Genomic DNA, 18,309 nt, shown 5'->3' on the forward strand with positions numbered 1-18,309 from the left:
AAGAAATTGACTTTTGTTTATTCGTGTTTTGAAGTAGAAAGAAAATAAACGTAAAGTGCTACTTACAGTTTCATCCCTTTCCTCAACAATGACAGGTCATGCATTCATGAACAAAAAAAAAAAGTAATAAAGCCATCCGTGCAGTCTAGTCAGACATAGTTGTGTTCATAATGAGATAAAGAAGGTGCAACATATTTACTTTCTGCGCAGCATGTTATGATAGATACATAGACATAGATACATTCATTGGTTTTATAGCTACAACTAGTACCAGATATATAGACGAGGACCACTTTTGTTTTGGACATCTTGAGCGTGAGTTCAGCAGATTATTTGATCTGAGTCACTGTTGATACGGATAAGATGCCAAGAATTCCTTTCCGTTCCTCGGACCATACTGCGATAATACAGTAAAGTTCCCCCGGGGGCCAGGAAACTAGCACTGAAATAATTCTGTGTTCACTTTTGGCTTGTTTACCATGAAGGTGTTCCCTGCCCATGAACTAACTAGACAAGATGATTCATGAATTCATTTTTACGCCCAATTATGACCCTGCCTTCAACGTGCTGCAGCAGAAGCATTTCAGGCATCAAACTGTTTCAAGCCAAGGATCCTCCATTGGAGATCACTCTTAAGTTATGGTCAAATCTGTCAACATTACATCTCTACATATGGGAAATATACTATTAATAATAATCGCCTATTTCTCCATTTGCTGTGGTATTTAGACCCATTTGGAAAACGTTGGCCTAAAGCACATACTTTGCTTTACACAGCTCACAATTGCACTAATGGAGAAACCAACCAGTCAAAAGTCATATTTAAGACTTGACATTTTTCAAAAATCAAAAGGAATTAATGATTTGATTTGTTGGTGACCTCTCTACTACATCTGTGAGTTTTTCAGCGAATTCTTAATTGACTTCCGTCGTATAGAATCTAAGGAGTCGTCATTGAAAAGTCTTTCAACAGTGGAGACAACTGAAGCTTTGATAGCACGGCCTAAGCCTCGGGCAGCGAACACGTACAGCACCGGGTTAAGAGCACATTTAATGTACACGAGGTACAGAGATATGTATTTGCCAAGATATGCTCTTTTTTTCAGCGTGGCCCATTCAGATCGCCCCTCAGCCAAGGCCAGCAGGAACCGACAAACAAAATATGGCACCCAGCAGGTGAGGAAGAGAAGCATGGTGACAAACAGCACGTGGTACATCCTGGTCATCCGGCGAGCAGTTGAAGGGGTGAAGGAGGTGGGTGTTGAGGGTAGTACTGCTTGCTGAATGGTGAGCAAAACAGCCAGGTTACTTCCTAAGAACACCAGCAAGGGCAAGATGAAACCTGCTACTGTTTCTGTGACAAACAGCGCCATGTCAAACGTCACACTCTCCAGGCACCGGTATGTCCCGTTAATTTCCTTCAGGCTGGCAGTGTGGAGGTAGGGGGCAGACAAGATGGTGGCAATCAGCCATAAGATGCCACAGGCCAGAGGAACAGCCCAGGAGGGGCGTCGCAGTCGAGCCCACAAAGGCCTCAGCAGACACAGGCATCGCTCCAGGGCCACCGCACAGAGGAGGAAAGCGGAGGCGTATAACCCCAGGCCTCGCAGGAACATGGTCAGTTGGCAGAAGACGCGACCAAACGGCCAGCTGTAGCCGTAAGCAAGGTAGCCCAACATGAGGGGGGTACGCAGGAGCAGCAGCAGGTCAGCCAGGGCCAGGTTCAGGACATAAATCCGGAAACTGCTGGCAGCGCGTGTCTCCTCACTGCTGCCTCTGCGCGCCAGGTGACGATTATGCCGCAGTCCAAGTGCCCAGACCACCAGCCCATTTAGAGGAACGCCCACCTTGAGACACCAAGAGAACCATTCATTCAGGATGCCAGACTTCTAAAGCAATACACATTCAGGGAAATGCACTCATTTGCTTTACTGCAGAAAGTTAAATAAGATTGATACCACGCTGTCTGTTAAAGGTGCCCTGCCACATGTATTTCATTACTTTGTGCTAATGTCTGAAGTTCTGCCATGGTTACCTTGTTTCAAGCCATTCTAGCGTGGTATAGAAAGCCTGCGGGAAGACTCAGCTCGATTTGTGCCAGTTCTCATTAATATTCAACTAGCTAAGCTGCTTGACTCTGATTGGCTAACAGCTAGCCAATGAGAGCCTGGCTATCAGCATCCTTTACCCAGTGCAACCGGGCGAGCTCAGGTAACACCTTTTCATTGACTAGAGCTGACAGAGGAGGTAGCAGTTCATTTTCACATTCACCGCATAACACAAACACATATGTACAGAGCCCCTAAGGGGACATGAGCAAAAAAAATTATCTAAAGTTTAGTTTCATGTGCGCACGCAAAACCTTAAGTTTAGTTTCACGTGCGCACAACATGAAACCCTTTCACGTGAGCACATGAAAGTTTCGTGTGAGCATATGAAACTAAACTTTAGATTTTTTTTGCTCATGTCCGCTTAGGGGCTCTGTACATATGGACCTAACATATTTAAAAAAAATACAAGTAAAAACAGTTTTGAAACTAAGCTAATTGGCTAATTAGAAACTGCTAGCCTGGCTCTTGCCAAAGGCATAAACATCCATCAACCAGCTCTTCTAAAGATCACTAATGAACACGTTATATCTCAGTCCAAAAACCAAAGTACAAAAATGACAAAGTGTGCTTTCATAAGGGAGTTACAGTATGTGCCAGACTACAGACGTGCTCAAATTTGTTGGTACCCCTCCACAAAAAATGAAGAATGCACAATTTTCTTTGAAATAACTTGATTAGTAATTGGCATCCACCATTGTTTATTACATATTTAATAGAAATCAGACTTTGCTTTTGATTTTTTTATTCAACATAATATTGTAAATAAGAAAACAAATGAAAATGGCATGGACAAAAATGATGGGAATATTTTGTTGCACAACCTTTAGAGGCAATCACTGCAAGCAAACGTTTTCTGTAGCTCTCAGTGAGACTTGTGCACCTGTTAACAGGTAGTTTGGCCCACTCTTCCTGAGCAAACTGCTCCAGCTGTCTCAGGTTTGATGGGTGCCTTCTCCAGACTACAAATTTCAGCTCTTTCCATAGATGTTCGATAGGATTCAGATCAGGACTCATAGAAGGCCACTTCAGAATAGTCCAATGTTTTGTTCTTATCTATTCTTGAGTGCTTTTAGCTGTGTGTTTAGGTCATTATCCTGTTGGAGGACCCATGACCTGCGACTGAGACCGAGCTTTCTGACACTGGGCAATACGTTTCGCTCCGGAATGCCTTGATAGTCTTGAGATTTCATTGTGCCCTGCACAGATTCAAGGCACCCTGTACCAGGCGCAGCAAAACAGCCCCAAATCATAACCGAGCCTCCTCCATGTTTCACTGTAGGTATGGTGTTCTTTTCTTTGAAAGCTTAATTTTTTCGTCTGTGAACATAGAGCTGATGTGACTTGCCAAAAAGCTCCAGTTTTGACTCATCTGTCCAAAGGACATTCTCCCAGAAGGATTCTTAATAATATTTGCAACTGTTGTCACAGGAACATCAAGCTGCTCTTAGTCTTGTAGCCTTTACCTTTACCATGCTTGTCTATTATTTTCTTTCTGATCTCCTCAGACAACTCTCTCCTTTGCTTTCTCTGGTCCATGTTCAGTGTGGTGCACACAATGATACCAAACAGCACAGTGACTACTTTTCTCCATTTAAATAGGCTGAATGACTGATTAAAAAAATGGAGACATGTGTGATACTAATTAAAGAAACTAATTAGTTTGAAATATCACTATAATCCAGTTATTTATTATATTTTCTAAGGGGTACCAACAAATGTGTCCAGGCCATTTTAGAATATCTTTGTAGAATAAGCAATAATTCATCTCTTTTCACAGCTTATTTGCTTTATTCTATGACATACCAAAGGCATGGAAGTATACATGATAAAATAGTTTTCAATTTCATCACTTTTCAGGAGGAATGAAGCATTAGTTCAATGAGCTGTAAGGGTACCAACAAATTTGAGCATGTCTGTATTTCTTGGCCAGACTCCAGAAAATCACTGCTCTTGGCCAAGAAATAGTCTTACACATAACACTTTTAAAACCACAACTTTTTGTTTTTTAAACTAAACATTTTGGTGCAGTTTAAACAAACAAGGTATGTCTTATTAGTGACGTATCAAGGATTTCACCTTTGGAAAAAGACTGGGCTAGCTCCGTCCCTCTGCTTCCAGTCATTATGCTAAGCTAAGATAACTGGCTCTTGGCTCCAGCTACATATTTAGAGTGGTATTGATCCTCTCTCAACAAAAAAATGCGTAAAGGGTATTTCCCAAAATGTTGAACTATTTTCTTTAAAATTTGTTAGGAGGGCACCCAAAGGAAAAAAACTGTTGCTTATCTGTTGTACATTCTGATGTTGTGAGACTAACTGAAGTTTTTCATTTTTTTTAATCATTCTGTGCTCATTTGTGTCTGAGTTACTTCTCCTAATGATCCCTATAATTGAAGTATTGCATCCAATTGTTTGGTATTGTATTGAGACTCATGTGAGAGCTTGCACTACTCTGATTTTTCATTTAGCTGAGACTAAAAAAGAGACACCAGTAAGAACATTTAAAGAACTCACACTGTGAGACTGAACCATGCATATGTCTCTGAAGTGAGAATTCAGATAAATAAGGCAAATGCACACATACTCCATTGGTCTTGACTAGTGCTCATTTTTGTGATGTGATATAGGAGATCTAATCTTGAATTTTCCTTTGCTATGGGCATACATACAAGGACTTAAATCTGCTGACAGTCATTCAGTAGACCTAAACAAGGTTGTGTTTGTGGCCTTCAAACCTCATAATCAACAAATGATCCCAACTAGGGCTGGGCAATATATCAATATTATATAAACATCGATATATGAGACTAGATATCGTCTTAAATTTTGGATATCGTAATATCGTGATATGACACAAGTCGTCATTTCCTGGTTTTAGAGGCTGCATTACAGTAAAGTGATTTTCTGAACTTACTAGACTGTTCTAGCTTTTCTATTATTTGCCTTTACCCACTTTGTCACTTCAGTCATTGTATCCACATTATTGGTGATTGTTTATCAAAACTCATTGTGTTAATATTTTTTGAAAGCATCAATAGTCACACTACACACTACAATATAACCACAATATCGACATTGAGGTATTTTGTCCATATTGCCCAGCTCCAATCCCAACTATTATTATATACCTTAATGCAGCCCATTTGTTTCCAGCCCTATGTGCAGTGATAGTGTACAATATTTATGGCACAGGTTGGCTTATAAAGAATTTCTCACCAGGAAGATGAGCAAAGTAGCTGCCATGTTGACTCCTCTGACTGCCTCGTCCTGCCAAGAGCTGGTGGAGGTGTTTGGGCTGGTTGGAGGTCGGACAGTAAACTGTGTCCCATTCATATTGGCCACTGAGGTGATAAGCTGAAACACAGTAGACATTGATTTAAGTCACATATACATCTTATTTTCTCAGAATTCTGACTTTTTCCTCAGAATTCTGACTTTATTTTCAGAATCTGACTTTAAACTCAGAACTCAATACATTTTTTCACGTGGCCCTAATCCTCTTCCATACAGATACATAGATTTTGTGGCTATTTTTTTCTCTTCTGAAATTGGACTACAAATATAAAATGAAAGCCTTACCATTGTCAAAGATGGAAATTGTGTAGCATGCATGATTGCATATGAATTTCACATGACAGTTGCCTAAAACGCAGACAGGCTGTTGTCCTCACTGACCACAGACTTCCTTCCTTACATTTGCTCAGTTTTGTTTAATTGCTGATAACTATTCTATGTTGCAGTTTATAAATTTGTAGTTTGTAAAGTGAGTGTAGCGCTGCAATCTGTCATATCTCTTTGACTACTCTAAACACACTTGTCACTTAAGAGGACATTGCGTTGACTTAAATTAATTTGCTGGAGACTAACCATAACCTTAATCACCACATGTTTACCTTCCTTATCCCTAGAAACTCTAATGGTTAAACACACAAGAACCATCTTTTTGCCTGCAAATAGGAGTGGAGTCCCCACAATGACCCATATTTTTGTCCCCACAACCTTATTAATACAAGCGCGCACACACACACACACACACACACACACACACACACACACACACACACACACACACACACACTTACAGGACTTGTGTCAGGTGTTGTATTAGCAATGATTACAGAGAAAGGAATCTGGTATTTTTTCCTGTGGCCCCAGGGCCCTGCCTGTGTGTACATCTAGACAGGGCCTGTTTGCGTGCAGCTGGAATGAGAACAGCGTGCATGCAAACGCGCCTGTGTTAATGAACACATTCAGTAGCAGCGCTGTTAACCTGTGCCAAAATTACTGATAGCAGTAGTTGCGGTTCCCTGAATAAAAGCTCATAAAGTTCAGATTTCTAGATTCTACAGTAACCAAGAAGTTTAGGATTCATGATCTATCTGTGTTTCTAAAGTCAGTGTTAAAAAAAAACTGCTTTAAATCATGTGCATGTCAATTCTAAGAGATTGCTTCTTACCTGCTTTATTTGCCGTGTGTGTGGGAGAAATGGAGCAAGAGATAATGAAAAAAGGAGTGTCTACTAGCTGTTATAAGAACACGCTCTCTCTCTCTCTCTCTCTCTCTCTCTTTCTCTCTCTCTTTTCTTTCCTGTGTGATTGCAACACACACTACCTCCTTTGAACATATCTATGGATATCAAAAACACAAGATTTGATCATATTATCTTTAAACTGATGAATGTCATTTCCTCTGTATCCAAACAGCGTTTATCAACTGCTCGATGTGAGTCAACTTTAACCTTATAGTGGCATAAAAGTGAACAAAGTTACGCATTAAACGTCCAACCGTAACTAGTTTAAAAAGGTCGAAAGCATTTAAAAGATTTACTTTTAGATTTCTATGATTTTATACAATCTTCTCATCAGTTAAGGAACCATAATGAGTGTGTTTGCTCCAGTGGTGCACATTAATGTTCTCCAATTTAAGTCTTTGTTCCTCTGCTTGTTCTTCTGGACAAAACTTACTGTGAATAGTCCCACAAATACCTTCAGCAAGAATCTTTTATTTTAGATTTTTAAGTATTCTTTGGCCACTGCTTGTCTTAATTAGATAGTAAATGTGAGTGAGAGATGTGACAGGAAATGAGGGGAGAGAGAAAGAATGACATGAAACAAAGGCTGTCCTTTATCTGCTTTAATTATTAAGACATACAGTGTCCGGTCTGTGTTGCTCCATTGTCAGTGTGGGAGGCTTGAATTGACTGATATCATCAGAGTGAGAAACAGTTTCTAACACTGGAATAAAATATAAACCGTGCAACAATTGTCCGTCTCTCAATACTTCTCGACTTCCCCAGCCTGTTTTGCTCTCAGCCCCAATTTCTACTGCTGAAGACATAAACTGCTCACAAATACTGTATATACTTTTGTTTGTAAAAAGGATGACTTTCTGCAGTTTTGAACAAATGTTACTCAAAAAGGAATACGTATTGCATTTGTTGGAGACTATTTTCCAACATGGTAGCAGGACGGTGAGTGTGGGATTGACTCAAAATAAAGTACAGTGCCCATGTTCGTGGTAATAAAGGAACATGTCTCCAGTGCAACAGTGTTGCTCTTTGATGCGTTTTCAATAGTTTTTGGACAGACGAAACTTGTTAGGATCAATTCATCATTGGTTTTGGTCATTTAATAGAATTTGAAGAAAATAAGAAACATTTGTGGCCGGGTTGGCTCAGTGGGTAGAGCAGGCACACATATACTCAGAGGGTTTATGCCTCAACGCTGAGGTCCAGGGTTCAAATCTGACCTGTGATGCTTTCCTGCATGTCTTCCCCTTTCTCAACTATAGCTGTCCTATCAATTAAAGGTGGAAAAGCCCAAAAAATAATCTTGAAAAAAAAAAGAAACATTTAAAGGCAGAGTCGGTAATGTTGAAAAGCAAGCAAGATTTCAAAGTAGGGTCTCCCCGGGGCTCCGACCAACACACAGACGTGCACGAGCACAGCTGCTTTAGAGCAGAGCGGAGAAAGGACCGCAACTTTACTTCATGTCTCATTCACCGGTAAGCAAACACCTAAAATGATCATACCGTATGTTTAAAACAAACTACTGTTAGCAATGCGGCGACAACGCGCGTTGAGCCCAGGCTCGTACACGGGATGGGTAGAGTACGCGCAGCGGGGCAAGGAGGCATTTCATTGGTTCTTTCTTCAAGCGGACTGCAAGGCTAGCCTGGAAATCCAGACCCAAATCGGAAAGATTAAGGGTCTGGCATTGAGTAATGAAATGGCCCAACTCGAGGGGCGGCACCAAGCATGCATTTGAAAATCTCACTGCACGCAATTGGATAACACTACGACCAATCACAACAATACACGGGGTGACGTATCCAGAGCCCAACTGGTAGATTAAACTGTCGTCATCGGTTTAGCCATTGACATATATAAAAGGGTTAAGCTCGCCTCTGGCACGCCTCCATCAGATACAGTAATGTGATTGGTGCAGCTCGGCTACAAAGGCATAGTTAATGAGCATCATTACTCAATGCCACAGTGACTCACTGAGCAAATTCAAATTGTGCTCCCGTGACAACTCTGGATTTCCAGGGTACTGCGAGGCAGTGATTGGTGGGCGTTTTTACAAGATTACAGATACAGCTACAGATGACGGATCTTTTTCGCTCCTTTTTCAGAGCCCTTAAAGTGATGGTTCGGAGTAATTTCACCCTAGGGTCCTTTGCACCATGACCTCGAGCCAAACACCCCCCCAGAAGCTTTTTTCAGCTGGGTCTAACATTGGGAGAGTTAGCGTAGAGTAGCGTTATCAGCTGAATAGCTTAGCGCGGGGCTAATGGACCCGTTTGTATCTAAATAAATGACCCCACTAATAATGCCCGAAATGATACCAAACGTCTACTATATTACAATAGGTTATGTACTCATAAAACGATGGATTGGAAAGTTTGTAAGTACACCAGAAGTTTATGTAAATAACACTTGCCTGCTGGCTTCTGCTCTCTGCTGTTGTTGTTGCTGCTGTAGGACGAGTGCTTAGGGCCGTCTACAAATTACAACACCGAAAAGAGATGCAACAAAGATATTTTTTAATTTAACTTTTTTTTTTAACTAAGTGCTGTAGTATAACTAGCAGGAGACAAGTAATAATTGAGGTAAGTTTGGAGACATTACCTTATTTAATCATTAAATTAATAAATATTTTTGTTGTATCTCTTTTCGGTGTAGTAATTTGTAGACGGCCCTAAGCACTGTCTAACTGCAGGTAGCAGCAGCAGCAGCAGCAACAGAGAGCAGAAGAGAGCAGGCAAGTGTTCATACAACTGTGTACTTACAAACTTTCCAATCCATTGTTTTATGAGTGCATAACCTATATGTACTACAGTAGACGTTTGGTATCATTTCGGGTATTATTAGTGGGGTTATTTATGAGATACAAACGTGGGTCCATTAGCCCCTGTGCTAATAAGCTATTCAGCTGATAACGCTACTCTACGCTAACTCTCCCAATGTTCGACCCAGGTGAAAAAAGCTTCTGGGGGGGGTTTTGGCTCGAGGTCATGGTGCAAAGGACCCTAGGGTGAAATTACTCCGAACCATCACTTTAAGTTATTTATTGCTGTCAGGGTGTTAAGACCATTTCAAACAATATATGAATAAGTGTATATTGGAAAGACAATACCAACCCTGCGCTGACATAAGACACTTTTGTCAGTGTTTGCTTTGCTGAGAACTGACTGCTCTGTTTTGATCTGAAGCCACAACATGTATGCGGTTTTCACAATGATGGTGCAATAGTCGACCTTCACCAGTAGATGGGAGTGCTGCTCATTTGTGAAACAATGAGGGATCTTATCAGTCAGTTCCATCTTGGATGAGGTTTTTAGGATTTAAAGGGTTTTTTAAAGGGTGAATTTGTTTTAATCATGAGTCTACATACACACACAGCATTAAAGGACTCACGTTTTTATTTAGAATTAGACAACTTCTTTAGTCATTATAAGGGATTTTATTGTCATATTACACATTGTGACATTTGAAAAGTACGGAAATATATCTTTCTTGAATGTCTGTCTACGGTTTTCTGGAAAATGAACTTTTAAGATGCTTTTCTGAAGAACATTTTGTTTATCAGTCACTTTAAAGCTTTTACAAACTGTATGAAATCCAACAGAATCTAGATGATTAGAATGTATTAAGTATTTAAAACATTACAGGTTTGTTTTTGTTACTGTAATCAGATTGTCTTTGTTCATTCATTGACAGCAAAAGAAAAACATGTTTTTGTATCCTTTTTTGTATCCATTCTGCAGTGCTTTCGATCCATTGTCACAACTATTAATGCCGCAATTACAAAATACATGACTAGGAGTGACGTATTAGACTATTTCATACAGAACATATCTTCCAAGAAGCAAACAAAGACAATCTTTTACAACTCAAACAGGGTTGGTTTAATGAGGAGCAATTACATTTTTGACTGACATTGCTGCTTGTCACCCAACATGTGTTGAAGAAGCCAGATTATTTAAATTATTAAGGGTATGCACACATTTTTGTGTTGCTAAAATCAATTCAATTTGACTGTTTATTTTTGTTTTAATCATTCTCACATCAGCTGAGTTACAGAACACTAGGCTAATGAAAAAAACAAACAATTGCAACACTTAGAAGAGACAAACAACTTGAAAATAATGACAAATCAACAACAACAATAAATTGTGATTGCACATCCATTACAAAACCCTGTCCATAAATTACCATTCAACATTTCCAAATTATTCATTTATTATGATTCATGTTTTTAAATACATTAAAATATAAACAGTGTATATACACTTCATTTCTTAGCGTTTGGTTTGATTGATAAAAATGTTCCGATGGTTGGCGACCAGTGGTGGAAGAAGTATTCAGATCCTTTGCTTAAGTAAAAGAACTAATACCACACTGTAAAAGTAGTCCTGCATTGAAAATGTTACTTAAGTAAAAATAGGTAGTATTAAAACTAAAAGTACTCAATGCAGAAAAAATCTCACATTTAAAAAAATGGAAACAACAGTTCTGCCAATCAAGTGTTCAGTGTTTAATCGACCAATCATTTCAGCTGGACTTGTAGGCCGTTATATTGTTGGGTAGTTTAATTTATAAGAAAACATTTTATACACTACGTGTTTTGTGTGCAAAAAAAATTTCAGGTCAGGTCAGTGTAGTGGAGTAAAAAGTACAATATTTCTTACTGAAATGTAGTAGGAGTAGAAGTAGAAAGTGGCATGAAAAGAAAAGACACGTACAAAGTAAAGTACAAGTACCTCAAATGTGAACTTAAGTACAGTACTTGAGTAAATGTACTTTCACCACTGTTGGCGACCACTAAGAGGGGAGAAAACAAAACAGCCTTTATTTGTTTGAACTGAAATCTTTCAAACACATAGAAATTGATCAAATTAAGTCTGAATTAGCTGAACTGTTGTCATGGCAATTCATTTCCATGATTTAAAAGTGACAAAACCTCATCATTTTCCAAAGCCTATTAAATGAGCAAATATGCATGTCGTATTGACTTTCATTTATTGGGTCTTTTTAATCAATTACAATACAGTTTCACATTCTCTGTCTTGAAATCTCATTTAAAGACCTCTAGCTCACCCAGTGAGAGCGTTCGCTCCATGTAGGCTGAGTCCTTTGCAGCGGCGAGGGTTCGAATCTGACCTGCTGCCATTTTTCTGTGTGTCCCTCACTGCCACAGTATAATAAAGGGAAAAGCCCCTCCCCCACATTTTTTTAAAATAAAAGACTGATGTTCTATACAGACATGTACTGTATCTAAGTATAAACAGAAGAAACAGATCATTGTAAATTGCATTTTATATTACATTATATAAAATATATTTCAAGTAATGCTTTTTAATTCTAGTTTCTGAAATAATTATAGAGTTTTGGAAATAAAAAAAAGAACTTTCAGTTTGTAGTGTATTACATCAGTGTGACATCACATGTTGGGGAGTCAAAAGACTCCTCTTTCGTTTCTGTTTGGAGGCAGTTTACAATACAAACCTATTATGTATGAAATATATAATACATTGTGTGGCAGACAAATTCTCTTAAAAACAAACCACTTATATACACATACACTTTGTAACTTTAAGTTTTGAAAAACAAAAGTGACATTTAGGTGTGCAAGTATTCCTAGTATTGAAGTTTCAGTCAATGTCAGTTCCAATAATCAGAACAGATTGAGACGTCTGCATACATTTAAAGTAGTTTGTGGAATTGAATCATAACCAGCGTTGGTCTTTCCACCTCTGAAGCTCACCCACACTTCCTTTAAACCTGCTAATTTTAGCCGCATGGGGTTTTGTTCGGGGGAAACCATGAGCGCTTGTATGTCGCTGTAAAAGAGCAGGAATGAAAGACAACTCTGTCCTTAGTTTCTCATGGTGTTTGTTGGTTGTTTCATTTTGTTTTGGAGTAAAAACGATAGCTGCTTTTGGTCTGAAACAGATGTTGGCAATGATGTGAAAATAAACTTTATGTGTCTGTCTAAAAAAAGAAAACATGCCAGACTGGATCACATAGACCGAGAAGATGACAGCGTAGAGAGCTGTAAATGTTATCAGATCATATCAGCTGCATGTCTGTCGGGCCTCTCTCACATTTGACAGGAATACAGAGTGAAATCAAGCCCTCAGATTGCCCACGTGGAAACACTGAAACAGAGTTCTGCACTGTAGAAACAGAGAGAAAAAGAAAGTATTAACTCCCTCCCTCCCTTTTGACTAGACATAAATACAACACATGAGATACGTATGCTTTAATGAACAAACTTTCACACTGGCTTTCATTTCTGGTTTCCACAGTAGAAGCTCCAAAAAAAAAGAAAAAAGAATCGAAAGTAGATTTTAAAAATTTAGAAAGAAATTTAAATATGTTATGTTTTGTCCCTTCACTTGAACTTTCCCCTTAACATCTAAAATGATGTCAGTTCCTCTTTGAGTCAACCGAAGCACTCTCTCTGTCTCTTAACATACTTTCACATTATATAACATTTTCTGATCACAGAGACAATACACAACTTGTTTTAAAGTGAAAAGGGAAACTTTATCACTAATTTTTTATTAAATGATAGAGGGAGGTGACAGAAAGCCACACAGGATTGTGTTTGAAGCCTACTCAGCTGGCATATTACACATTGTGAATTTCCAGTACATTAAGGGGAGGGTCCCTGCCGCATGTCTACTTCTTCCCCCGCCTCCTCATGTACCGTCAACCTTTTCCCTTCAACTACAACACCACCGGTCTGTCTTTTCTAATGTGTTTCCTCTCTAACGCGCTCACAGGAATGTACATGACACAAGTCCACTGAATGAGTAAGAAAAGAGGTTTGCATGCCAAGCGACAGCGTGCAGCCAGTGAGTCCAAAAAGTAAATGCTATTCTCAGTGCTGGAGAAGAAGAGGGGGGACTAGGGAGGGATAGATTGCGAGAATGGATGGGGAGGCACCTTGTCTTCTCAGAAACATAGCAGAATGACTTGGTTACTGGGTTACCACAAGCAAACACTGCGGCAGTGAGATTCGGGGCCAGTATAGGCGGCATCTAACGAGGATAGTGTGCAGGATCATAGTCATTTAGTGGTTAGATATCTCTTTCAAAATCCCCAGGGTTGACACTCCCATAACTGTCAAACAGAAATCCAATTCATTTCACGACCCTGCACAGTCATAAGGCTCAAATGATTGTACAGGTGGCGTGATAAGAAATGGATCTGTAATATCTGTGTGAGTAAAGGTGTAAATGCAAAAGTAATATGAGACAGTTTGTAGCATCACTGTGACTTCAGTGAAATGATAGCAGATAGAAAGTATATTAAAATGTTGTCAGAAGTGTCCATTATCCAAGTTCAAAATTCTGAAGGACAACCGGTTTCCACTACACGCAACACTGGCATTTCTTGGAGCGCCAACACAAGGTTGTCATTTGTGTTTTTTAGGAACATATCTCAACAACTATTAAGATTTCCATGAAGTTTGGTGCAGATATGCATGGTTCCCAAACCCATGAATCCTAAGGACTTTGGGATCCATTGATCTTTTTTTTTTTATCTGGCGCCAACAGCAGGTCGAAGTTCAAGGTTTTCACTTATACAGTGACATTTCTTAACATCTTTTGGATTGATTGGCACAAACTTTCATGCAGATATTCACTGTTCCCAGATGATGTATCTGACGTTTCCTCTAGCTCCATCAGGCGGTTGATATTTTTGGTTTTGAATGGATTGCCATACCATTTGTAATCACGTTGGTAATCCTCTGACATTTCATCTAGCTCCATCATTAGGTCAAATTTTTTAACTTGTCTAGCACGTTGGTTTATGACCAAATACTTGCAGAACTAAGAACATTCCTATCATCCTTTGCTGTAGGCTACTTTGTGTTTAGTGCTAATTAGCAATGTTAGCATGCTAACAAGCTAAACTAAAATGGAATAAGATATGATAAACCTTGATTAATTAAGAACAAATAATAATAAAGCAGCTGCTCCTAGATATCTACACTGGATCTCTATATGAGTGAACATACAGTACAGGCCAAAAGTTTGGACACACCTTTTCATTCAATGCGTTTCCTTTATTTTCATGACTATTTACATTGTAGATTCTCACTGAAGGCATCAAAACTATGAATGAACACATGTGGAATTATGTACTTAACAAAAAAGTGTGAAATAACTGAAAACATGTCTTATATTCTAGTTTCTTCAAAGTAGCCACCCTTTGCTCTGATTACTGCTTTGCAAACTCTTGGCATTATCTTAATAAGCTTCAAGAGGTTGTCACCTGAAATGGTTTTGAAGGAGTTCCCAGAGATGCTTAGCACTTGTTGGTCCTTTTGCTTTCACCCTGCGGTCCAGCTCACCCCAAACCATCTCGATTGAGTTCAGGTCCGGTGACTGTGGAGGCCAGGTCATCTGGCGCAGCACTCCATCACTCTCCTTCTTGGTCAAATAGCCCTTACACAGCTTGGAGGTGTGTTTGGGGTCATTGTCCTGTTGAAAAATAAATGATGGTCCAACTAAACGCAAACCAGATGGGATGGCATGTCGCTGCAGGATGCTGTGGTAGCCATGCTGGTTCAGTATGCCTTCAAGTTTATCCTCAGCAGCTTGGTCTTGGTCTTCCTTTCCTGGGACGGTCCTCATGTGAGCCAGTTTTGTTGTAGCGCTTGATGGTTTTTGCGACTGCACTTTGGGACACATTCAAATTTTCCGGACTGACTGACCTTCATTTGTTATAGTAATGATGGCCACTTGTTTCTCTTTACTTAGCTGATTGGTTCTTGCCATAATATGAATTCTAACAGTTGTCCAATAGGGCTGTCGGCTGTGTATCAACCTGATTTCTGCACAACACAACTGATGGTCCCAACCCCATTAATAAGGGAAAAAATTCCACTAATTAACCCTGACAAGGCACACCTGTGAAGTTAAAACCATTTCAGGTGACTACCTCATGAAGCTCATTGAGAGAACACCAAGGGTTTGCAGCACTATCGAAAAAGCAAAGGATGGCTACTTTGAGGAATCTAAAATATAAGACATGTTTTCAGTTATTTCACACTTTTTTGTGTGAATGAATATGAATATGAATAAATATCAGTCCATGTGCAAGTGTGCCAGAGTCCATGCAGGTTTAAAGCGGAGGAGCCTGACACCTGCCGGCACAAAGGACTGGCCGAGGCGCTTTGTGGTGTCCTGAGGGGGGGGGGTCTCCAGCATAGCTTCCTACTTATCTTCCCTTTCGCAACCACGTCCAGATTGACGTCCAAAAAATTAAAATAAAACACGGCAAAGAAGGACACAACCTGCACCTCCTCCCCTTGGATGGGGATGGGAGTTGGGGGGGCCTCTTTTTGCTTTGCCAGTAGTCCACCACCACCAGCTCCTTGGTCTTTCTGATGTTGAATCTCTCTCTCCAGGGCTCTGTACTCCTCCTTGATGTCATCCGTGATGCATGAACATAGTAAACATATCTGCGGAACATCAGCATGGAAGCACGCTAATGCTAACATTTAGCTCAAAGCACCTGCGTCTTAAGTAGTATGGCTGTAGACTTCTACGATGTGTCCCAAATCCACACTAAACACCAATTCTGAGTAGGTTTTACTGTCAGTTTTACTTCACACTGGAAAATGAAGTACACTCAAACACAAAGGAAATGAAGGAGCTATTCACAGCTGGCAAAAAAATCTAAATAAGTTGTGGGTGGTAGTGAGACACCCACAACTTATCTTCAGAAAGATCTCGTAGAGCATACACAAACTTATTACACCTGAAAGACATTAAGTTTTTTATCTGTGAAGTTTAACTTGCAGTGTGGCTGTTTGATGGATGTCTGACGTCGCACATGTGTCATTTCCTATTAGTTTTAAAAGGTTAAGTACATTGATAGTTTGCAAACTGCTTAAACCTTTACGTTTACTATGAGGGTTAGTATGAAGTACATACTGTATAGTATGGAATAGGGACATAGCTTTGGTATTATTTCTTAAGGGAAAGTCCTCTTTATTTGTCCAACCATTCCCTTTATTGAGGCAGTAGCAAATGTACAGGTTTGGTTCCACAGGAATAGCTCACACTATCATATATATATATATATATAATATTTGTATTATCATCTGATTCATTTAATGCAATGCTTCCTCTGTGTCATCAGCTGTTTTATTAAATCTCTCTGAACATCACATTAAAATCCTTTCATATGAGTTTGAAGAAATTCCATTTTTATACATGTTACTCAAACACAGTGATGGATTTCATCAATTTTCTTTGACGTGTTACGTATTTGAACATATAACTAAATTAAAATTCATGATGTCAAACTCGAGGCATAACAGTAGATCACCTGTTTAAATTCAAGAAAGGAATACATTTTCTCATCTGTAGGCAGCATTTACATAAAGATAAACTTGTTCTTTTTAGTAGTCATTCCGGGGAATTTCTCATGAGTTACACGCAAGCGTATAAAAGACACATGTAAACCCACATTCTGGTTTATTTGTCATTTGGGGAGAGAGAGAGAGACATACAGAGAGCCAACAGAAGAGAAAGAGACAGAGGCTCTCAGAGAGAGAGAGACGCCAGTTGCTGAAAGAGGAAATGGAGACAGGTCAGTAACTACCTACTAACTCTCATTACAACATACACACACAGACAAACTTACTTCCTGACAACAGCTCCGATCAGATTAGTATCTTGATTCTCAACCAGAGTCGACATACAACAGCACCTGTTACATCCTGCTATCTGCTGTCTCTGGAAAGAGATAAAACTTAATAACTGATAGTTCCAGCTGCCTCACAACTCGGTGAACACTCTGATTTAAAGCCCCATTAGAGGGTCACAAACATATTTCAAATCCACAGAAACTTATTTTAGATTTCTATTCGTACCAACCACGCCAGGCTGAATTACAGGGAGGGGTTCAAATGCTAAATGTAATTGTATGCAGTGCTGTATTTTAGTATAGTTTTTAATTAATGGGCAAATTGTATCAACAAAGTAAAAGTTTAGATAGAGATAACAGTCTTTTTTCTCTCAATGCCTCTTTTTTAAATATAGGCTAATCATTGTAATTGGATATTTTGTTGCAAAAAGTAAAAAATAAAAATTATTCAGTCCAGTTGTCAGGGGTGGAAGAAGTACTCAGATCTTTTACTTTAGTAAAAGTAGCAATACTACAGTGTAGAAATTCTCTGTTACCGTACAAGTAAAAGTCCTGCATTCAAAATGTACTCAAGTAAAAGCATTAGCATTCAAATATACTGTATAAGTACTCTCATTATGCAGAATGGCCCATTTCAGAATAATGTATATCATATTATTGAATTATAATAATTTATCTGTAGTGTTGCAGCTGGTAAAGAAGGGGCTTATTTTTGTATTTATATACTGTACTGTTGGGTAGCTTGTAAGTTTCACCAAGGAATCAATAAATATCTTTATCAATAATAACACATCATCACTTATTTGTTGGTTACATCCACAAAGTAACTGAAGCTATCAAGTAAATGTAGTGAAATAAAAAGTGCAATATTTCCCTCTGAGTTGTAGTGGAGTACAAGTATAAAGCAGTTGTAGTAGCAGAAATACTCAAGTAAAGCACAAGTAACTCAAAATTGTACCTAAGTTCAGTACTTGAGTTAATGTACTTAGTTACTTTCCACAACTGGTTATCGCCTAAATGTAGT

At 39.1% G+C, this 18,309-nt stretch overlaps 1 protein-coding gene across 1 annotated transcript; it reads right to left on the minus strand.

Annotated features, from left to right (window-relative positions):
- Positions 1-2: 2 nt before the first annotated feature.
- LOC114558346 (prostaglandin D2 receptor 2) lies at positions 3-6,622 on the minus strand. The gene is made up of 3 exons (XM_028582295.1): positions 6,567-6,622; positions 5,327-5,464; positions 3-1,847 (listed from the first exon to the last, which is right to left on the minus strand). Exons 2-3 carry the CDS (start codon positions 5,441-5,443, stop codon positions 888-890), a joined length of 1,077 nt encoding a protein of 358 aa, XP_028438096.1. The 5' UTR covers positions 5,444-5,464; positions 6,567-6,622; the 3' UTR covers positions 3-887.
- Positions 6,623-18,309: the final 11,687 nt, after the last annotated feature.

The sequence above is a fragment of the Perca flavescens genome, chromosome 1, assembly GCF_004354835.1.
Source record: "Perca flavescens isolate YP-PL-M2 chromosome 1, PFLA_1.0, whole genome shotgun sequence".
Lineage (NCBI taxonomy): Eukaryota > Metazoa > Chordata > Actinopteri > Perciformes > Percidae > Perca > Perca flavescens.